General features: G+C 47.1%; 1 protein-coding gene across 2 annotated transcripts in view; it reads right to left on the reverse strand.

Annotated features, from left to right (window-relative positions):
• The window catches only part of LOC147612080 (uncharacterized), a 108,345-nt gene that overhangs the window by 51,129 nt on the left and 33,158 nt on the right, over positions 1–24,058 (reverse strand). For both annotated transcript variants that reach the window (XM_086783947.1, XM_086783946.1), the window contains exon 4: positions 19,118–19,206. In XM_086783947.1, the coding sequence (XP_086640073.1) occupies positions 19,118–19,206 (89 nt within the window). The remainder of the gene's footprint in view (positions 1–19,117; positions 19,207–24,058) is intronic.

A 24,058-nucleotide genomic window follows, 5' to 3' on the forward strand; every position in this document is an offset into this window, starting at 1 on the left:
GCGACTCTCTCTGCTGAGCCGCAGACCGCTAGAAGGATCTCATGCCGAGTAAAGACGCCCATCCACTGTGGAGGTGGAGGGTCCTGTACTGGAGTCCGCCACTCCCGGGGGATGGCCGCCTCAATGTCCTGCCTCATCAACTCTCTGCCCCTCATCCCGCTAAGTCTCCTCTCCTGAGCCTCTAGAGGTAGCTGCTGAAAACATATCCAGTCGTCTAGGGACTGGGTTGGGCCGGAGCTCAAAGGGCCCCACGACACGTGAGATCGCGATCCAACCATATGACCACTGGGAAGTCGGATCAAGGGGTTCCAGATCAATGGCTGTCTCAGGCGCTCCTCATCGGTGCCCGGGGGAGTCTGGAAGAGTGACGGCCTCAGATGCTCCCAGGCCCTCAGAAGGCTAGCTGCAAAACGCTCCTCGAAGCCAAGGCCCACTCCTCTGGATCGCTGCTCTGTAAAGATCCACCTGATGCTGGGGGTCCAGGGCCCGCTAAGAGAAGGAGTGCGGCTGAGAATCCTGGAAACAAGAAACTCCTTCCACGGCTCAGCGCCTGGTAGGAGGCCACGAACCACCAACTTGCCAAGCAAAGCTCGACTCTGACAAATAGGATCACTATGCCCAGGCCGCCTCTCTCCCTCGGCTGGGTGATCACAGCCCATGCCACCTTGGCCCTGGCGGGCCGCCCGTCGCCACCGGACCAAAGAAAGTTCCTGATGAGCCTTTGCACCTGGCCAATACACGCCCGCGAGAAAGCCCAGCAAGAAGTGATGTACCACATGGTAGCAAGCAGGACCTGGTTGGCCACAACCACTCGGCCAGCCAGAGATAAACGAGCGGTACTCCAATACAGAAGCTTCTTCCGAATGCTCAGAAGAAGGGGGGCTATCTGCTGCTCCGGAGATATGTCAATGCCCACATAGCATCCCAAATAGCGCACTGTAGTGCCGGGGGGCAGCCACTGAAACCCATCAACTGGCCTCCAAGTCCGGGGGGGCACAGAACTGACCCACAACCCACACGACTTGTGCCAGTTGATCAAAGCGCCCGAAGCTCTGCAAAACCTGTCCATGGCTGAGGCGAAGCGGCGGAGGTTCTCCTCCCCTCCCTGAAGATAGACAGCAGTGTCATCCGCAAACTCCGAGTCTAGGAGCTCCTCCGAGGTGCGGATGGGGAGCTGGAGGCCCCGCAAACCTGTATCATGTGCCGTCAAGAAAGTGCTCATGGCCTCCGCCACAAAAAGAAAAAGAAAGGGCGCCAAGGGGCACCCCTGCCGCACCGAGCGCGAGAGCTGGAACCTCTCTCCGCGCACGCCCTGTATTAGCACCTGGCTATGGGCAGATGTGTAGAGTGCAGAGACCCCACGGATCCACTGAGGGGGGAAGCCCATCCTCTCCATAGTGCCTTCCAAGAAGGCCCAGTCCACCCGATCATATGCCTTCTCGAAGTCGAGAAGGAGCACTGCCAGATCCTCCTGCCGAAATCTAGCCAAAGCCGTAGCCTCCCAGAAAGAGAAGATGTTATCCAGGATGCTCCTATCCTGGATGAAGCCTGTCTGCGTGGAGTGGATGATGTCCGGAAGGTGAGGCTGAAGCCGCCTGCTGATCGCCTTAGCTAGGACATTGTAGGCCGTGCCTAGCAAGGTGATCGGTCTCCACTGTCTAATCTCCAGTCTGTCTCCTCCCTCTTTGGGGATCAGGTGAATCAACCCCTTTGCCATGCTGTCCGGCATGTCTCCCGACTCCATGATCTCCTGGAATGCCAATCTGAAGCCCCTATGCAAGAGACCCCAGTACCTCTAGAAGAAAGCCACTGAGAGACCGTCCTCACCAAGGCATTTGCCCCGAGGAAGTGCCTGCAGAGCCTCCTCCAGTTCCGTATCCGAGAAGGGGGAGAGAAGGGAGTGCTGCAAATGGGCCGGCACAACCGGTCTCGTGAAGCTCCAGACTGCCTCCCGAGCCTCTCTCACCCTGTCATCTGCTGGCTCAGCAGAGAGCAGAACCCTGTAAAAATCTGTGGCGATCGCCCGAACCCTGGGGGGATCCACCACCACCTGGCCATCAGCCTGCCGAAGATGCCTGAGACCCTCTCGTCTGAAGCGGGGCCCTGTCGCCTCAAAGAAGTCTCGAGTCACTCTGTCTCCAGCCTGTGTCCAAAAAGAAGCCCGAGCATGGAACCGGAACTCCACCCTCCTCTCCTCGATGGATCTGATCTCTGTGCGAGCTGACTCCATCTGCTCTGAAATCCAAGGGCTCGTAGGCTCCCTCTCCTGAAGTCTCTGAAGGGAAGCTAGACTCCTCCACAGGCTCCTCTCCTGCTCTCTGAAAGCCTCCACACGGTCCAGGGCAGCCTGTCTGAGCATCCTGCTGATCTCCTGCAAACCCCTGGCAAGATCGCTGGCTGCCGATCCTCTCCTCAACTGAAGCTCCTACCAGACCTGCTCAACTCTGGTCGCAATCTCGGGCTCCTCTATGAGACAATCTGGAATCCGGACGCTCTAGCCTCGCTCTCCTCTCGTGGGGTCATCGATCTGGAGAAGCATTGGAAAGTGGTCTGAAAACGAGGAGCCTGCAAGTATACCCACAGTGCCACCTCTATCGCAAGCCCACTCATCAATGTAAAACCTGTCGATGCGGGAAAGGTTAACTCCTATGGCCCATCTATCCGAGCGCGAGAAAGATAAACTCCCCTGCAACCTGCCAAACTCCGAGAGAGTCCACGGATCCTGGCCTCTCACCTGCAGCACTAGTTCCTCCTAGGCAGCGAGCTCCGGCCCATGAATGGTCTCCTGGCTGCCCCCCATCCTGTCCTCTGCATCCTCCAGCATGTTGCAATCCCCCCCTAGGCACCAATGGTCTGCCATGGGGAGGGACTGCCTAATGGTGCTCCAGAACTCAGCTCTCCCGGTCGCCCCATTAGGGGCGTAGAAGTTGAGGAAGCCAATGCGGTCTTCCCCAACCCGATGAAGAATTCGCTTGCAGAAAACCTGGCAAGGTTAAACAGGATCCTTAAAGAGGAATATCCTCAGCAAACATACGAGCCATCTTTGCCAACCCACAAATCCTCGCTCACTGTAGAATTGGTGCCGGCAATATAGCCTTACAGAGAAGATGACATTCGGCAACAAAAGGCCAGCATCAAAGCTGCAGAAGAAAAATTGGAGAATGTTATGGATATGTTCCAAAACATGAAGCTTTCCAGGAGGATCAACGAACCCCAAAAGACCGATGAGGCCATGATATCAGGTTTGAATCCAAAGCTTGACTTTAAAATAGTTGCAGAATTGTTTGCATATTCAGATGATGAAGAAGCCCTAGAATGTGTGGAAGCAGACACAAAACCCGCAACATTCATGTTGCAAGAAGCCCCTTCTTCCATCAATTTCTCAAAAGCTGATATTGGATGGAGAGAATGCATCTCTCATGAAGGCACAACTGGTAGAAAGCTCCCTGAAGAAGATATAAATAATATCACAAGAAGAGCTCCCTACATCCAGAGTGACCAACCTATTTTCCCAGTTGCATGGGTAATAGATGATGAAGATATGGGAGAAGGAAGATCCTTCACATTCAGTTGTTGGGAAGAGAAAGTCCACAACTCTGAAAGGGTCTTTGATTAAAAAAGACGGCTTGCAAAAGCCGAGCTCATCAATGGAAAGGTCAATATGGAAGTAGTTCCCTTTGAGAAAGGAGAGCCATCAGCAAACGAAACTACTAAACAAAGGAGAACTGCAATCAATAAACCTAGATGGCCTTACAAAGCAACAAGCCACAGCAGTCCTTGACAGAAAGACTGCATACTTCTTTAGAAAAACCTCCATCAATCAGAAAGATCCAAATCAGGTGATGCTCACCCTACTCACCTTCTTTGAAGGAGATTTGAGAACATGGTGGTACCGGCTTCCTATAGAAACACAAAGCATAGAGATGGGCAAAGGGATAGCCTCTCTTGAAAAGCTTCTACTCAGGCAATTTTTTGGAGAATCAATTGATAAGAAGGAACATTATAAAAATCAGTTCTGGAGAATGAAGTGATGTGATCTAACAAGAATCAAGGGATAATATTCAACACTTGATCTACCAAGGGCATCTATGGAATGATCCCTCGGCCAAGCATTTTTACATAAGCTCCTATCCAAAGGAGTTATCAGAAAAGGTTGTTAAAGATCTTCAAGCCACAGAAGATGAAGCAGGTAACGGAGGTCTTGAGCAGCTTCAGAACATGACATTTGGAGAAGTGCATAAGCACATCCTCCTCACTCTCCGACAAATGTGCATAGATAAAAGGGCATCAAAAATGATGAAGAGTTATAATGAAAAAGCAAACCTTCCAGTCAAGCTTTGTGATACTTGGAATGAATCTAGAAACTATGGATGCAAGTTTGAAGCGGAAAGTTGCTCTTGCAAGAAGTCAGATAAGGCAAAACTAAAAGCCTCCAAAGGACACAAAAGGTTTTTCAAAAGAAAACCATTCAGAAGAGTCTTCATAAAGAAAGCAGTAAATACAGGGGATGCATGATTTCTCTGTGGCAAGAAAGGCCACTATGCCAAAGATTGCCCTAAGGCAAGTAAAAGGAAGGTAAAGGCTCTCCTCGCAGAAAATGCAAAGTATGAATTGATTCAAACAAACTCAAAACTTGCTGGAGATATCTCCATGGACGTCCTCATGGACTTCTTAGGCTCAGAAGAAGAACCAAGTCCTCCACCGTCGTCTACAGAAGAAGAATCCTCCTCCGACTTCGGAGAAAAACTAGTGAAGTCTGTCAGAATCAACGCTTTCAGAACTAAACCTCAGTTTCCTAATTCTGACAACCAAAAATGGAAGCAAATCGAGCATAAACAGGGAAGCACTGGTGGACATTGGAAGCAAAAGGAGTACCAGTAGGGAAGCACTGGTGGACACCCTCAGTGCAAGCATGGTGGAAATAGTAATAACCGCCGCTAGGGAACACCCGATTACAATGAAGAAGAAGAATTCCTCTACAACAACCGATCTTCAAAACAGCAGTACAAACAGCTTGAAGAACTACTGCGACAATCAGAGGACTTAGAGGAAGAGGAACGTTCTAAAAAGAAAAAGAATCATCTCACCCTACAACAAGTAGCAGAAATAACCAAGGGATTTTCTTGGAGCAGAGATGAATCTCCACCGAGACTGCCAGTCAAGGTAAAAGGAAAATTCCAGAGCAATACGGTAGAAGTGACAAAACTTAAAGCAGAATTGGCTAAACAATCAGAAGAACTGAGACAAGTGACTACAACCAGGCCATAATTGATAATCAATCATCTGCCTAGGATAATATGTAGCTGAAAGAAGAACTTGAAAAGTACAAAAAGGCACTTGCTAGACAGCAGGAAGATCTTGACTGTCTACTAGAAAAGAATAGTGAGCTCTTGACCAAAATGGAGCAACTACAACTTCAATGCATAGAAGCACTGGCCAATTCCTTCGAAACCAGTATCAAGATGGTCAATAGCTCTCTTGATCAAATAATTATGGGAACAAGGAACAGGACAAAGATCGCCAACAATCAATCTGCTTTCCTCCCCCTCGACATGTTCATCGACACTGGCGCCACAATAAGCCTAATCAAGCCTGGGCTCATTCAACCCAAAAGGATGAGCAAATGCAGAATAGATGTCAGTTATGCAAATGGCACTAAAGAACTAATCACAGAGACATTTGTCACAGACATCCTGATCAACAATCTAGCAGTTTCCATCAGATTGTATGTCCATGAGAAGCATGACTGCGATATCCTAATCGGCACTGACTTTCTCCACACCTTCGAAACGTATGCAGTATATCCTGAAAGAAACATCTTCAGAATCAAGATAAAAAGGGACATTATGAAAATCTAAAGATAAAAGGAGTAGCCGCCCTTACAGGCAGCCCTATCAACAAAGAGGATTCTATAGAGGCATTCTTCAACACTGAAAGGCAAAGGTATGCTACAGAAATCGATGCTATATGCATAAAAAGTATCTAACCCTTTGCTCCGAAGACCCCCTTGCCAGATGGGAGAGATCAAAATTTGAAGTTGAGCTACCACTTAAAGAAGGAGCCACTCCGACCAAAGCCTCTCACCCTGGAATGAATCATGATGATCTTGAAGAATGCAAGAGCCTTATCCAAGAAATGCTAGCTAAAGGTTTAATCGAAGAAGCAGATTCAGACTGGTCCACTCCTGCTTTCTTCGTTAACAGGAAGCTGAACCAACAACTGACACATAAAAGGTATCCTATCCCCAACCAGGATGATCTGATCAGGTCAATCTCTGCTGCTAAATGGTTCTCTCAGCTGGACATGAAGTCCGGTTTTCATCAAATCAAGATTGCCGAGAAAGACAAACACAAAACGGCCTTTGTAGTCCCACAGGGACAATTTCAATGGAAAGTGATCACTGATACCATTTGGATTAAAGAATGCACCCTCAAAATTCCAAAGATGCATCGACTTGGTCTTCAGGCAACTCAGGAAGTTTGCAGCTCCTTTCATCGACGACATTTTAATTTTCTCAAAATGTCTTAAAGAGCACCTCAAGCACTTGGAACAAGTCTTCAATGAACTACAGAAATCTGGATTTGTGATTTTTGAAACAAAGCTTCACATGTTCCTTCAAAAGATAAATTTTTTAGGAGTAACAATTTATTTGGGACAGATAATGCTCCAGGAACATGTTATGCAGACGATCTGCAGTTTTTCCAAAAGGTTTCCGAATGTCAAGGTTGCACAAAGGTTCCTTGGATGTCTCAAATATGTCTCTTGGATCTATCCCCTCAACCTCTCCAAAGATCGGCAACCTCTCCAAAAGTTCTTGACTCACAAGTCTGAATGGACTAGCAAACAGACAGAAGCAGTCAAGAAGATCAAAGAAATTTGTCTCTCTCTTCTAAAGATGCATCTCCTCTCACATGGACATCTTACAATCTATTCAGATGCCTCTGACAAATATTGGGACGGCATTCTCATGGAATCGAAGGATGGAAAGAAAGAAATTTGCAGATATGCTGCAGGAAGATTTCATGATGCAGAACTAAGTTACCCTTCCATCCACAAGGAAATTCTATCTGCAAAAAAATTATTTTGAGAATTTCCGACTGTTTGTTCTTCCCGTGGAATTCACACTAAAGACAGATCTCAATAATTTCATGGGATTTCTCTCTCTAGAAAATGTACGCGAAAAATCGGCAACAGTCGACTTCTCTGGTGGGCGGGATAGTTTGCCTGCTAGAAGTTCAAATGCAAACATGTCAAAGGCACAAATAATTGTGTTGCTGACATGCTAACTCGCGAAGGGTCAGTGGAATCATCATACGCACATTGCTCCAAAATTGATGTAACGTAGCCCACGTGGCTCAGGTGAGTGGTTGCACCTTTTTGTCAACCACATAATATAAAAATGCTATCTATCAGGGCTTGTCGATAGAGTATGCTAAAAATTACAATAGTGCTATCTACCGGGCATGTCAGTAGCGTACACCTCACTCCAAAAGGTACACTTTTCGGACTACACCCATGTGCACATAAAGGTAGTGTGCTTGGAAAGTTTTCTCTTTACAAATAATACCCGGCTTGACCCGCAAGGCATTTTGCTTGGGCCTCACGGCATCTAGCTTGAATGACAAGACATTCAGCTTGGGCCTCAAGGCATCAAGCTTGGGCATCCAGGCATGCTTGGGTATAAATAAGCACCCTCACAAAGAGAGACAGACGCCTTAATGTATGCTTTCTCTAGTTTGTGAGCCTTTCTTAGCCATTATCTCCCTTCACTCTCTTGTACATTGAGTCGCAGGTTTTTTCACACTCAGTCCAGAGTTTTTCTGGCAATCATAATATATGATTATTGAGATCATTGTGTTCATATCTCTTGTTAAAATTACCGCTTCGTATAAGCCCAAGTTACTGGATCTTTCTTGGATGGCCGTCATCATTCTTGGTTTGGGGTTTTTTATGGGACAGGTGTTGCTCTTCAGGTTATGGGTCTCCCCTTGCCTAGTGAGGAGGATTTACCGATGTTTTTTTCTATACAGGATGGATGGCAGCTGGAAAGACGTGACGTGCAGGACCTTATTGAGGACCCCCAGATTTGTCCAGTCAGAGTTGGCAGGTTAGGGAAGCACGTCTTTGTTGACACCCCCCCCACACACAGAGAGTGTTAGCCTTTGGTTGTATGGTGGCTGCCCTATCAGACATTTGCATTGGGACCCGGTGAGTGGGAGTGGAAGGATGCTTGTAACCCTTTGAAAAGCATGCCTTTTTTCAGTTATACGGTGCGGAATGCCAGACATCTTATCTTGGCACACAATCAAAGTGTCCCTACTCTTAGACCCCATTGGGAATCTTACAGCATTTCGAGTGACATTTAGAGGGTATTTTGGCGGAGATTATGGCATTCTTATAGGAAGCCACAGATTTCCTCCTTTATTTGAGTTTCTCTTCAAGATTTGCTACTTTCACACTTTGTCTCTCCGGCATAGAGGTTAGACAGCTCTTGGGAAATTATTGATAGCATCTCAGCCTGGAATATCTGGAAGGCTAGATGCGCTGAGGCCATTGAGGGTACTCCCATTCATGTTTCTCAGTGTCTTTGCAAGATTTGGAGTGATATTATTCACACCATTATGGCTACCTCGGCCAGAATCCAAGGATCTTCGAGGGCTACGGAGAGGAAGCAAAGCCAGTTTAAGAGAGAGTGGGACATTGGTATCTTTTTCATATCCTCTCATTCGGAACCCACAAGGCTCCTGATTGATTGAGATCTCCACCTTGCTTGGTGTGAAATCTCCATTTTGTAAATTTTTTTCATACTTAATAGAAGTCTCCTTTCTGGAAAAAAAAAAACTCCATTTCTCGAATTGGAAATACCTAAGTTTATAAGTATTTTTTTAAAACACCATATTTTATCGTACAATAAGAAAAAAAATTATATCATACCGTATTTTCCCGTACGATATCATATCGCATGAATCGTACGGTATCGTACCTGACAACTATGATGATTTGGGCATGCATCACAAACCAATATGACATAGCCTATACAACCTGTTCCACACTCTAATGCACAAAACATGCTGATGGATTGGAAATTAGATAGACAGATGCCTGGTTATAAGCTTATTTTGTTTGATTAGTTGATTGCAGCTAGAGCATATAATGTAACATGCACCAAGCTAGGACCGTGTGAAACAACGAAGCCTTTCTTTAAACCTGAGTTTAGTGAGTCTTTAGCAATCCTTTAAAACAACATACATGAATCTGAAAGAGATGTAGTAGAGACAACACCAAATAGGGTCCCGAATTACCCACTGAAGGGGGGCCCCTGCAAGCAGGAGTATTTGCTTTATTTCTTCTTCTAGAGAACTATAAACAAGCTAAACTATGTCCACAAGACTGAGCGGACAAACTGACTGACTGACCGCCAAACGCAAGGACAAAGTGACCAAACGCCCGGCAAAACCGTGCATAAGCTTTAGGCGACTGTGAAGCTATCTTCGAGATACACCAGCCCGAGACTAAGGGTAGGTGTGTTGAATACTCCTGAAGAGACTGCACTTCTTTGCCTTGGGCTGAAAGCAGAAGACTGGTTGTAGGTATGCACAGGCAAGAGCCTAGGCATACATCCTTGACTTCTGTTGACAATCCCCTTCTGCTTAACTTGATGGAGGTTGCAAGGCCTCCAAATTGTTCGTCAATAATGCCGGATAATCTTCGAAGAAGTTCTTGTCAAGCCACACCGCTTCATGTGTCCCTCGATCTTGAAACTTTGTGAGGAACTATCGTTCTTTTTGGCTAGAGGAGCCGTGCTTGAATGATGCAAGAGGAATTGTTTCGAAACCAAAACTTTCCTGATTTGTGAAGGAGCTAAGAAAATAGTCACTGATAGGGTTTTCTAATTCCATTTGCCTCGAATAGAATCTTTTCCGTACTCCTAGTTAATAAAAAAGAAGAATAAAGTGAGGCACTTTACTAATTTAAGGGGTTTTCTCAATTCTTGTATAGCCAAATTTAATTGGTTACTTGAATAATAACTAGAAAGAGGGACGAGCAGAAACAAACATTTAAAAGATAAATAGTAAAAAGTTGTATCTACTTATCTGTTTGTTTCTGTTTCTCCATCCCCATTTATGGCAACTCGTAGTATCGGTTCCCTATGCAGATATTCGTGGGGCAACGTTATCATACGAATATTCACCTTCATCCACTATGTTTAGTTCCTATTCATCGTGGACCTCGAAGAGAGGAGGTCCAATATAAGGCTTCAAGAAACTGACATGGAACACATCATGCATGGTCCAACTAGGTGGTAGCTTTAGCTTCGTAGAAACCTCATTGATCTTCTTTAGAATGGGAAAGGGTCCGAAGCTCCGAAACGTTAACTTTGGACATCCCCACCCATTTCAAACTCTACGTCATGATCGTGGAATATACCCAATCTGCTTCCAAGAAGATCACTTCTCTTATATCGTTGTTGACCTACGAGTATAGGCCTCCTACGCCTTAGCCAACCTATCTTTTAGAGACTCCAAGATCTCCTCTTATGACTCCATCAACTTCAAGGCGACTCCTCTTACGCCTTCGCCAGCCCTCGCTTCCACGCCAACCTTGCTTCTCGCCTTGCGCTGTCAGCCCGTCAACCTTTGACAAGGGAGGCCCTGGCTGTGTGTACCTGCAGCTGCGCCTGAAAGCCCAAACAACAAGGCGACCTCCAGCTCCCCCTCTGTGTATGGCTGCGGCTACGCCCAAGAGCCCCCCCTTCTACAAGGTGACTTCCTCACTCTTCAATCCTCGCCAGCTTCCAGAACTCGCACGCTGGCATCTACGCTGGCTGCAAGGCAAACAGCCATGTGGCCTTTCCACAAATTGGCCACGTGGATCATTATTTATCATTTTTTGTAAGGCCTAGAAAATGGCCATATCACTCTTTCGCTTTCCATTTCACACCAAATGCCCAAGGCAACACTAATCCTTTCTTTCCTAATTGCCCATGCCTTCACATACTCTTCACATACAACCCACGATGCCCGCTTATACATTGGACGCGCACACAATCAGGCGACTGAACAGCTGAAACCACTTCCAGCGAACCACATTCCGGACAGGCCTGTACAAACCCAAAACAAATCCGTCCACCCTGTACACCTGGCAACGCATTCCAAACAAAGCTCTTCACACACGCCATGCATTCATATATACACGAGCCCAAAAGATCTTTCAGAAAAACGCCTGACATACTTTGCCAACCCCCCCATCTGCTAGAGCATTCATGCTCAACAGCAAAAGACAAATCCAATAGCTATCCACCAGGATCAAAAGGAAACAGCAACTCACCATCCCATTCCCCAACATCCATGAAACACAATGGCTGCATCACTGCATACCAAACATCAACCACATAGGCCACAAAATCATTTCTGTCCACTTCACCCACAACAAACCTCCCCGTCTTCAAAACCTGTGGCATTACAGCATTAGGCATCCAATTCATCAACACATGTGAAGACCAAGTTCCAACATTTTGACCTTTCTGCACACAAAAATCCAGATCCTTTCCAGCAGCAGTGTCTACAAGCACTTCCAGTTCCTGTACTTCAGGCATCTCTTCACAACCATTCAGCTCAACTGGTTCAGAACCTTTGTCATCCATGGACTTTGCCTTTAGCATCTCAACAACACACAAAGAAGTCTTTGTAACACTCTCAACCATACCTGCATCCATATCCATCTCTGGCTCCTGTTCATCAAGGCTAGCAACTTCCCATATATCATCCTCAAGCACACTACTCACCTCACAACGCTCTTCATCAGCCAAATCCACATGCATACCTTCTTGAGTGTTGCCAACTCTCCTAGTATCATCGTCCACAGACTCCCCAGCACATAATGCATCAAATCGAAAAACATACATACCATTCATCACAGGTACCATATCACCACCATCAAGCTGTCCAAGAAAATCCATAATGATAGGATCTTCCTCCATACTCTCCACATCTGCATTGCAAACCATCTTCACTTCATCACAAGTCTCTACCCCATCCTCCTCCCTTGTAGAATCTGGCAAAGAACCATCCTCCAAGCATCCTGTATCCAGCTCCTCTTTCTTCTTATCATCAGTCAATCCCAAGGCATCATCCTCTTTGCTTCCATGTGCATGCATATCATCCAAATCCCTGTCATGTACAGCCACGACCTCCAAATCCAAAGAAGAATCCACTGGCAACTTCTTATCTTCACTTGTTTCAAACCTTGACCCAGATTCCTCATCCTGCTTCTCATCCACCTTCACCTGCTTTAAAGACTTTGGAAAAAAATCAGAAGGCACATAAAACATCCCTCTTTGTACCTGTATCGGCCTTTGAGGTTCCTGTCTAATCAAACTCTGCATAGGACTCTTATCCACCTCAACCAAATTTACCTGCATATCCCTTGCAGACACAATACCTTCATATGGATAAATACCCATCTCCATCTGCTTCAAAAACTTGCCTTCCTTTTCCCTAGCAACCCTAACTGCATCATCAAATGACCTGGGATTCTTTAACTCAACCCTGACCTTCAAATGGGATAGCAAACCATCAATAAACAAGCTCTTCTTCAGAAACATTGGAGGAACTTCCTGCTTTAATGTCGTACACCACTTACTCCATAAACATGTAAATACCTTCACAAAATCATCCAGTGATTGCCCATGTACCTACTTCAAGATGCTCAACTTCTGCCAAAGCACACTAGAATCCTCCACTTGCTGAAAATGCTCCAAAAGGCCTTCTTTCAACCTGTCTAAGGTCAAAACACCAGCATCCTGTGCTTCAAAATCCTTTAACCAGCTTCGGACATCTCCCTTCAAGAAAATCTTTATCAGCTTCAGAACCTGCTCTTCATCTATCACATGATTGCTAATGCATGCCAACTCCATCTGCTCCAAAAAGTCACACACATCCTCACCTTTCTTGCCATGAAACTCCGGATAAGACCACATCCTGAAAACCTGTAAAAAACCCTGAGCTCTCCTCAGCGGAACATACGCCCTTCTAGGCAAAGAACAACGCCAGAGCTATCCTCAGTGGGGGCACCAGAAGGATGTGAGGTGAAAAAAAGAAGAAAGAACCTGCCTCTATAGCCCTTCACCTCCCAAACTTGGAATACAACACACGAACGGAGGCACCACCAGCCACCGGCTGGAACAGTTCTCACACTTCACCACCCACCCACGCCAGAAAGACAGCACAAAACAGGGGCACCATAGACAAAGCAAACACCCAGTAATATATTTCCAGTTACAACATTTCATACAAGCTTCTCCCGACACAGAAGCCTTACTCACACAACCATAACAAACACTCACTCAGACCTGTCATCACTGCCGAGGATACACCACATCCCCAATCACCGCATGATCCACTCGCCTGCGTGCTGTGCCAATCACACCAGAATGAACCCGGCCACTCTCACTCTCTGTCTCTGTGCTGATCCTCTACCAGCCACTTCAAATCCACTTCCTCTTGCAGCTTATCTGCCGTGCTTCCGGCCCCACCAGCCTCTGCACATCCCTTGTCTATGGCCACACGTGCCCTCTCTTTTCTTCACTCGGCACCCTGCTCTATTAACCACCCCAAGGCGGCTCCTCTCCCAACATCGGCTCTGTCCTCAGCCCTTCACGTTTGACGCCAGCAGCTTCTCTCTTGCCTGTGCTCTCACCTGAGAAGCCCCCGTATGGCTGTAGCTGCACCAGTCGTTTTGCCTTCGCTCGCTAACCCTCCCACACACGCGTGCGCTCCACTCTCCCTAGCGCCTCTCTTCCACGAGGCGGCCACACCACATCACCCACAACTCTGTCCGCTCCAGGAAGCTTCCGGCTGCGGCAGCTCTTGCTTCTCTCCTTGCGTTGTCGCTACACACGCCCAAGCTTACCACCGCAAGGCGACTCCTCTTACGCCTTCGCCAGCCCTCGCTTCCACGCCAACCTTGCTTCTCGCCTTGCGCTGTCAGCCCGTCAACCTTTGACAAGGGAGGCCCTGGCTGTGTGTACCTGCAGCTGCGCCTGAAAGCCCAAACAACAAGGCGGCCTCCAGCTCCCCCTCTGTGTATGGCTGCGGCTACGCCCAAGAGCCCCCCCTTCTACAAGGTGACTTCCTCACTCTTCAATCCTCGCCAGCTTCCAGAATTCGCACGCTGGCATCTACGCTGGCTGCAAGGCAAACAGCCATGTGGCCTTTCCACAAATTGGCCACGTGGATCATTATTTATCATTTTTTGTAAGGCCTAGAAAATGGCCATATCACTCTTTCGCTTTCCATTTCACACCAAATGCCCAAGGCAACACTAATCCTTTCTTTCCTAATTGCCCATGCCTTCACATACTCTTCACATACAACCCACGATGCCCGCTTATACATTGGACGCGCACACAATCAGGCGACTGAACAGCTGAAACCACTTCCAGCGAACCACATTCCGGACAGGCCTGTACAAACCCAAAACAAATCCGTCCACCCAGTACACCTGGCAACGCATTCCAAACAAAGCTCTTCACACACGCCATGCATTCATATATACACGAGCCCAGGAAGTTGCAGGTGAGAGCAAAAGGTCCGCTAGAGGAAGAGAGGCTGGTGAGACTCTATTGGCCTTGTTGACGGGCTGGCGACTTGCAGAAAGGCCGCCTTTGGTGGCTGCAGCTGAAGCTAGCAGACGCGTGGAGAGCAGAGGCCGCCCTTGAGGTGAGAGCGCCTGGATGACTGCTGCTGAACACAGGTGGGCAGAGAGAATGGGCTAGGGAGCCATTTAAGTGAAGAGACGGGTGGCTGGTGAACAGAGAGAGGCTGGACGCCCAGGAGGGCTTTCGACAAGTGGAGGTTCGCCGTGAACGAAAGAGAGGGCACGTGTGGCCATAGACAAGGGATGTGCAGAGGCTGGTGAGGCCGGTAGCACTGCAGATAAGCTGCAGGTAACAGAGGATCAGCACAGAGAGCCAGAGAGAGAGGGTGTGTGTGTGGTTTTTTGTGGATTTCTATCTCCTGGAGTTTCAGGCCAGGGGTGTTGCTTTCTGTTGATTAGCAGTGGGGCTGGTGTTTGAAATATACAATTCTGTAAAGTTAAGGATCTGTCCTAGAATATAAATCTTGTTCATGCAATTTGGGTCTGGTGTTCTGGTGTGTTTATATGCGTATGTGGAAGTGTGGCACCCTATAAGGGCGTAAACAGCTTTACCGCTTCTGTGCCATCACCGTCACAAGATCTCCATATCTCTCTGATCTCAAGCGAGATGTCAGCATCTAGATAAAGAGAGTTTGGGAGGGAGAGGTCGAGCAAGCCCCGAGCTCCCTGAGACACAAAAAGACGGGGCAATGATTGGATTTGGTGGTGCCATGCATAATAGCAATGATGCCTCCTCTGTCCATGGACCAATCATCCACATAAAACCTGTCCAGACGTGCAGAGATGCTCTCATCCCTGCTCCTGCAGTTATGCCAAGAGAAAGATAAGGAGTTTGGCCTTCTCTGGAAGTCATCCTTTGTCCAGCAATCCGTGCCAAAAAAGGAAAGCGTGAACCTCTCCTATGAGGTTCGCTCCCAGGGTGTAAACCCCCTTCGCGTCCACCCTTCTTGTCAGAAGGTTGCTCAACCATATTAAAATCTCCTTCCACTATCCAATGATCAACCTAGGGAATGACATTTGTAATGGTGTCCCAAAAGGCCACCCTTTCACTTCTCACGTTAGGTGCATAGATATTCAAGATTCCCGATTTCTGACCCTCATGCATGATCAAGATCCACTGACCCTCATTATTACAGGCTCAAACAGCTCCAGAGGGGGGGCGACAGACACAGATTACTACATTTTTTCAGAGATCCATACCCCTCCCAGCCCCTACACGGCAAGGAATTACTCTCCAGAGAGCAGAGACACTTAGAGCCCGCAGGAGACAGAGGACACCTGGCTTTCGGACACCACGCCTATACCAGAGAGAGATGACAGAGATCAGAGCTCAGCTTCACAGAGAGGGTGCGGAGCGACTGGCTCGCTTCAGAGCACACCCAGGCATGTTCTTCAGGGAGCTGTGGACACCCCCTTCACTGATGGATACCATTTTATACCCCCAGTATGGTACAGGATGGAGCTAGCTAGGTTGCATATCATGATTGTATACTCCATGCATATAGCTTTGCATTCTCCTAGTAATAGAGCTCCATCCCCTACACACCCAGATTCAGCTTTTTTATTCAGTACTTTTTCATTTTGTTGGGATGACAGAGGATACCCCATACAGGTACTCCGATTTGTCTCATGGGCCGAGTTCGGTCTTTTGGAAGACGTAAATAAAATCTTTCCTTCTTTCTTTTTTTTCTAGCAGGGATGATAACACCATGCCCAATAACATGAGGCATAACAAATGCTGCCACTGAAATGCAAACACCCCCTCTAGTCCCAACTGCCGAGGACCAGAAGGTGTGGCCAAAAAGCATCTTACCAGTTTTGCCACACTGAGATCTATCCAATTTGTGTTCCTACAACAAAAGTACATCCATAGACCCTCCTGTAACAGCGGGGTGAAGCTGGTCCTTCAGAAGGCGCTTCCTACCAGGGGTGGGAAGCCCTCCAAGGCCCTGAACATTCCATGAGACGATTCTCATGGAAGAGAAGAGGGTTTCACCCCCAATCTAAGAAGACCATGGGCATCCTGAGGACGCCTCTCATAATGCAAGAGGACGGGATAATCCACGGGGCAAAGTCCACTAACATGCCCTTGTCCAAGGCCCTCCACAGTACCTGCATATGTACGAGAAACCTGTTTGCCCTGCGGCGCATCAAGAGCAATGGCATCATGCTAAAAATCCTGCAATACATGATCCCCACTATGCTGAACATCCTGCATATCGCCCCCTCCAAGTAGAGAGGACTCAACAAAATCATCCTGATCTGAGATATCATCTCTCTGCAAAGATGCATAGGCTGACACATCCCTCTGACCATAAACATCATCTATCTGTACATGATCCGAGGAGGCCTCCCATCAATCGCACTAGGGGAGCGGGCGTAAGAGACAGCTCGCCACACCTCGCGGACTGAAGGACGGGAAGGAACCAAGCGAGGTGGTGCCTGAGAAGCACGCTTGCGAGGCCTCTTGCGACCCCGAGCCCGAGGGCAATCTCGAGCAAAGTGACCCTCTTGGTGACAAACCCGGCATTGATCGGGTTTACCTGTAATCTCCATACATTGCTTCAACGGGCTACAAGGGCCCGGAAGCAAAACATAGTCCTCAAAGAGCTCAATGTCAGTGCTTCAATGGGGACAGCATCCGCCGAGGCAGTGACTACCTGGGAGAAGATGTCGGCAAGGCGTGGAGGGAGGGCACTTGAAGAACCAGCCCAAAGGCGGACCCGATGGCCTCTAACATAGGCCAATATGCGCGAGGAAGACCTGGGAATCTGAGACTAATCAGGAAACGGTTCCGGTCTTCCTCAACAGGGTCAAAATAGCTGAAGTAGGGAAGAAAGAATATCTTCCTCGGGCACAATTGCAAAGGATTGCCCTTCAAAACCTCTGAGGCTGTGTCCTCAGAATCAAAATCCACTTGGAAGAAACCTCTTCCAAGCAACCTGACATCTCGAAAGTGAGAGGCGAGGTCGGAGGGCAGAGCCGCCATGACCCAATCCCGAGCCTGGAGACAGGAAGGGTGAGATCCAAAGATTCTGGCAATGAGGGTCATTTTGGAGCCTTTCTCGATTTCAGCGTAGAGGACCACGAGCTCCGCTTTGGAAAAGATTGATTAGCCATGATGCTAATCGAAGAAAAAGGCCGACTTGAACCTAGATGAGGAGCAATCCGAACCAAGAGGAAGAGGCAAGCAAGGAGGCGGAGGAAAGGAAAGGAGGGTGGAAAAGGGGCAAAAAAAAAAACAAAAACAAAAAAAACCCCCAAAAAAAAAAACCCAAAAAACAACAAAAACAACCCACCAAAAAAAACAAACAAAAAAAAAAATTTTAAAAAGAAAAAAAACAAAAACAAAAAATAAAAAAACGGGCGAAGAAGGGCGGAGGAAGGGCAGCGCAGCGCAGCAAAGGCTGCACAGAAAGGAGGAGGCGGGGAGGCGAACAAGGAGAGCAGGAGGGGAAGGGGCGCAGACTGGAGACAGCAGCGGGAGGAAGAGGGGCGACCAGAAGCAGGGGCGGACAGAAGCAGGGGCGAACAGCGGGGGAGGAAGGAAGGGGGGCGACACAGTCGACAGAGGGAGGTTCGGGGAGCTCGCGTTATCCTCTCGTCGTTTTCAAAACACAAAGATTTTGAAATTCTCTACTGCACAAGCTTTCATTTGGCTGTACATCCCTGCAATTTAATTTCACTTCAGTCATCACCACAACCCTTGTTGCCACATCAAACCTCCCCTAAGCCAAACACTATGGTTATTACCCAAGGAATTCAGTTAAATTAAGAAATTATATGTTTTCTGAGTGTGTGTGGGTGCATGCATATGCACGTGTACAAATAAACCTTTTCCTAGTGTACACCCTTAAGTTTCTTGTAAGTAACTAGTCTATGACAATTATATGTTTTCTGAGTGTGTGTGGGTGCATGCATATGCACGTGTACAAATAAACCTTTTCCTAGTGTACACCCTTAAGTTTCTTGTAAGTAACTAGTCTATGACAAGCTAGGATTACGGGCTCAGGGTGAGTAAGAGAGGACACAGTGGTATGGCTTTTAGCGATTGGGTCATCTTTGAGTGATCGTATATTTGAGTTGCATGCTAAAAAATATCATTATAGGTTCAAGCCTAGTACTACATAATGGCATAACAAACATGCTTGAATGAGAGAGCAGGTCAACAATGATGAAGGCTGACACAACACAGAAGAGTCTATCAAATGCACATGCTTTCTTTTCATTCACTGAATAAACGAATGATTCTTCAGCCTGCCCAATTCAGACGTCCAAGAAGATTTCTCAAAGACAGTAATTAGTTTGGCAAAGACACACAATGTATGACAATTATAATCACTAAGCTTATTGCTTTGAAACAGTATCATCATCTACATACAACCTGAATAACCTACAATCATCCAACTGTCCAATACAAACAAGCTCCACAACTCAAAAAATCCTTAGAAAGATATACCTTCCATCTAAAGCATACATGATATTCTTGGCATCAATACATGGCGGTCCACCTCGGATCCACGTCATTTTCCCAGAGGGTCCTGAAACCTTTACAGGAAAACCACTAAGAGCCACAATATATTGGCATTGCAGGAGGAAATTTCCGCTTCAGTACAAACAAAGATATTATATTTGAATCCAACTCTATAGGTCTAAAATACAAAAAAGCAACAACCAGCTCCTTTCATGGTTAATCTGCTCATAATGCCTATGACAAACCAGAATGCGATGGGAAATTTTCTCAGTACTCCTCAATCCTTCTGAAAGATGATGCATCACCTTACTAAGCTTTGACTGAGAATTTGATCTTAGCAATATCGGCACTAAAGAGAAGCAACTGTGTTGTTGGCCACTGCTATAAAAGCCAGTTGAGCAGAATCATGTTCTTTAATTAGCTGGTCACAATCGGTACAAGAAAATGATAAAACTAGTATGCTTGATGTGAACACTAGGAGTAGCTTTAATGAAAGAGTCAGGGAACATTGGGATAAATCAACTGAAGCAATAGAGGTTAACGAAGAAGCTGAAATTGCTGGTAGAGCCTGATTTGAAGCACAATCAAAGAGCAGTGTACAATGTAGATGAGCTGGAGGTGTTACAGAATACAATATGCCATGTATGCAGGCAACGCTCAACAAGTAATAAGAACACGACATGAAACCAACCAGATGTGATGTGAAACCTGCAAGATGTGACAAATATCACGGCACAAAATTTAAACTCAGATTGCACACAATAACAGAGATGGGGAACAATACTATTCCTGATGTGACACAATCGATGGCCAAGTCCCATACCTTTGAAGGGAGCTTCAATGACTCATCTCAATTGTTGAGACGTAAGGTTGTATGCTAATAAAAGCTAGGGTGCAATAGGCAGTTACACATGCAGTTGTTGAGTTGATGGGCTAGCCATTCAAATAGCCTGAGTGAACCGCATTCAGTCCAAGCGGCCCTCAGCGGTCTCACCGTCTAGTAGGTGCAAACTCGGTCAATATGGCTGCTCCACATCCACCCACCAATAATGCTAGTCACAAGAGATTTACGGTCATGCAACAGCTTACGAGTCCATCCAAAACTGTCTAGGTCTCACAACCTTAGGACTTACGACGGGGTGTCCAATAGTAAAGTCTATCAACCCTATGTGTGGACCCTTGTGGAGATAACCGCCCACTCAAGCGTGTACCTATTTGTCAGTGTGCCAAATCTATCTAAGCTGTCTCTACACCATTGTGCCTCCTAGGCCACCATCACATGTGGATATGGAAAAGTGGGCGGCTGAGACACTCAACCACAGCTTCTCCTCTTAATGGGGACAGTACATACAGCAGCTGTCACATGCACCCGCTAGTCCGCCAGCGTCCATCGTCCAAAGCAGCCAATAGAGCAAAACGCAAGGCGCAAAGGGGTCAACCAAGGGGCATATTTTCTGCAGAATCGCAAACCCAGTTCAGTCCAAGAATAACAAATATCTCCAACCTGTGTAGAAGAAAACGCAACGCCCAGCGGGTGCATCTGGCAGCCAGGCAAGGGGGCGACCAGTTCAGGGCAGCCAAATTCGAGTTCTTACGGGTGTTCTTTGAGGGAGCAAGACTCCATTCAGGTCAGTCCATCTAAAGAAATATCCATGCACAGTTTTGTACTTCATTTCTCTTGCATAAACAAAGCAAATACTCTGTTACCAGAGGGGGCCCTTAACTCGGTGGGTCGGACCACACACTGTGTATTGTGCAAAGCTCTCTACCTCTTCTCTCTCTCCTTGTCTAATCTCTTCCGAATCAGTAATTCATGCACACCTTAATCACTGTTGAAGTCCTTCCACCACCACTTGTGTAACATTCGTATCAGAGCTTAGGCTTTGATCAAAGGAAGTGCAGAACTTTTTTCTCTTGTGGATGATTTATTGCACTCTGAGCAAGAACCCATGAGAGCAGTCCACTTGATCATGCTGGATGGTCCTATTGTGCTTTGGTAGACTCGTTGTACCTCTCACTAGGATTAGTTCAAAGGAGCATCCATGGCAGGAGGAATCCCACAACCCCCAAGCTTCTACCACAAGTTTCACCCGTTACTCCTACTATCACTAGCTTGGACATTTCTAAGTATTTTTACACGTGGACAGGCTCTCGAAAACACCAGGATGCTTGAAACATCAACAAAGTACAAGATTTAGGAATGGGATGTTCACCCAATACAAGAACCAAGCGCCTGGAACCTGGTCGTGACCACCAGGACAGGACATTGTACATAGAAATGGCCAAGTCTCGTGTGGGAAGCTCGATCGCCCCCCAAGATAAAGGAAAGGATTTGATGCGGAAACGGGCTCTTAAATGAATATCCACATTCATATAGTGCGGGTGGACAAGTTACAAGCTGCACAGCTCGGTCTTTTGAAAGCTATCACATTAATATCAAAAGGGTGGACCCGGTGAGAAATGAATTTCACACTCATTTGGGATGGGTTTATCAATTGGGTGCCCATGACAGGTTATGGCAAGAAATCAACATGGGACTTCAGTTTTGGACATCGCCACATGTGTTGACTTGCATTAATATGTGGCCATACATGTTATTATATGAACTGCTCTTGTGCCTATGTACAAGGGTTTGAGAGTAGAGAGAAGAGAGCAGCGAAATTCAAACACAGCACACACAACCACCCAAAACTACTGAATTGTATTATGTACAAGAAAAAGGTGTTACAATTGTATTTCAAAGGAAGCATCAGTGAATGTTGACCACGATCCCTCGCACCAGAGAGTTGCTCCATATGGCTTCAACACTGAGAAATGCAGATGAGATTGACAATTTTCCCATGTGCGTATATATAGCTCCCTATTGTGCTGGTCAACCTGTTAATTAGCTGTGAGCCTGCTGAAGGACCACAACTGCATATAACACCCCGCAACTACAATAGATGCCCACATCCAACATGTATGCTGCCTAGGTGCCTGCTGAACATGATGCGAACCTGTTCCTCGTGGCCAACCAGCTCATGGTGTGCCCGAGACTGCCCCCAGGGCTGGCCAACCTGTGCGCCTGCTGCCCGAGTTCCCTACAGGCTGTCTAAATGTACCATAGGTAAGGTGTCACTTCTCCCCCACTTGCATTACTGTAGTTGTCCTCGATTGCACGGTGTCCACATAGTGCCCTTTCATGAAAGAAAAAGCTCCAGAAATGCTCATCCAAGGTACCCAAGATTCCAAACTCTATGAGACCACTTTGCGTACAATGGGAAGGCTCACATTTCGTCCTCGTGGCATTAGCACAAAGACCTGCAAAGAAACCTGTGGATAACCCTCACCTAATCCAGCACTTTTCATTTGTCCAACTGTCCATGAAGAAACACTGCAGGCTGTTGAGTACCCTCCGGTAGCCCAAGAGAACACTCTAGAGAATGGCCTGGCGAAACTCCGCTGTCCACATTCCATCCACCAATGTCGTGGCTTGAATAATCACAGGACCTGCTTGCACCAACTCCAATGGACTCTAATGGAAGAGAGTAGAGAACCAAGAACAATACTCCTTAGAAGAATTGGCATCAAATCTGTATTCACCAGTACTGCTCGGCACCTGTATGTCTAGACCACCACAACTTGTGGAACATAATCCAAGAAATACCTCCTCTGATACATTGAAGAAAAAACCCCCACTGTTATACAGTCTCCAAGAAATATGTGCATTGTGAAAACACATCAACTAGCATATCCTCCCAAGATAAAGAGAAATCTGGTGACATGTACTCTTGCGGTGCCTCCATGACATCCAACACTGAAGATACTCCACCCACTACAATCAGCAGGTGAGAAGAGTCCTCTTGTACTAGCCTGGAAACTGAAGCGACTGCCACTAAAGCCAAAGATTCTCCACCTAGTGCAGTTGGCAATTGTGTGAAGACACTCCCTCAGAGACTTGGATGGAAAATTCCTCCTCTTGTGCGCATGGCCGCCTCATGCAATGCTACACCCTTGGTGTGTGCTCACCCCAAGAAATCAAAAACGTTGAGATGTGCACACATGCATCTCCGGACACATTCTCTAGCTCATACTCCTCGGCTTGCAATGTCCTCGGAAAATCCTTTGTAATGTGCTCAGTGGAGTCACACTTGAAACATTGATTGGCTAGTCGCTTGGCTCAGAACTCCTCCTATGAGACCGCGACACTCCCCCACCAGAACTATTGTTATCCAACCTCAACGCTAGTCACCACAGCTGCAGCACCCACTAGCACTCACCCGCCCCGCTGCCCCTCCAGTAGAGGGCCCGTTCCGCGAGACAATGGTTGGAGCCAGTAGCCTCAGAGATCTCCTGGACCTGCCCTACTATCACCCCCCACCCCCCCCCTCCCCCCATCACCCAATGCCCTTGTAGATCTCCAGACCCACCCTTGCATCACATGATGAGCCGACCCCCATTCCCACATCTCACCGCCCCCCTCAAGAGCCGGACCAAGTTCACCTTGCTCCAGAGCCATCTCACCCTCTCCCCCCTCAAGACGCCCCTCCCCCAAGCCATATTTTATGGTATCACATGAGTGTAAGGGAGGGGGTTTTTGGGAAGGGGGGACTTAAGCTTATAAGTTACGAGGTGAGGGACATTTATGGTGGGGGGGGGGGGGGGGGGGACAAGGGAACAACGGAGAATGAAAGCAGGGGTTATGTTTCTTCTTGTAGTTTACAATATGTGATCTAGTGTAGTTTGAAAACTTTATTAGTTTACTACTCTTTTAAGCTAACCACACATGGAATAATTTTTGGAGAGTATATGAAGGTCTTTGTGCTTCTAGCACTTACATCCATGTATAACATCAATATCTGCTTAGCAAGGGGTATAGTTTATTTTTTAGAGAAACTTAAATAGGGGGTTTTTTTTAGTTTCATGCACGTAGTTGACGTCCCCTTT

The sequence above is a fragment of the Cibotium barometz genome, chromosome 46 (genome assembly GCF_041138505.1).
Source record: "Cibotium barometz isolate CiBa-2024 chromosome 46, ASM4113850v1, whole genome shotgun sequence".
NCBI classification, from domain to species: Eukaryota; Viridiplantae; Streptophyta; class Polypodiopsida; order Cyatheales; family Cibotiaceae; genus Cibotium; species Cibotium barometz.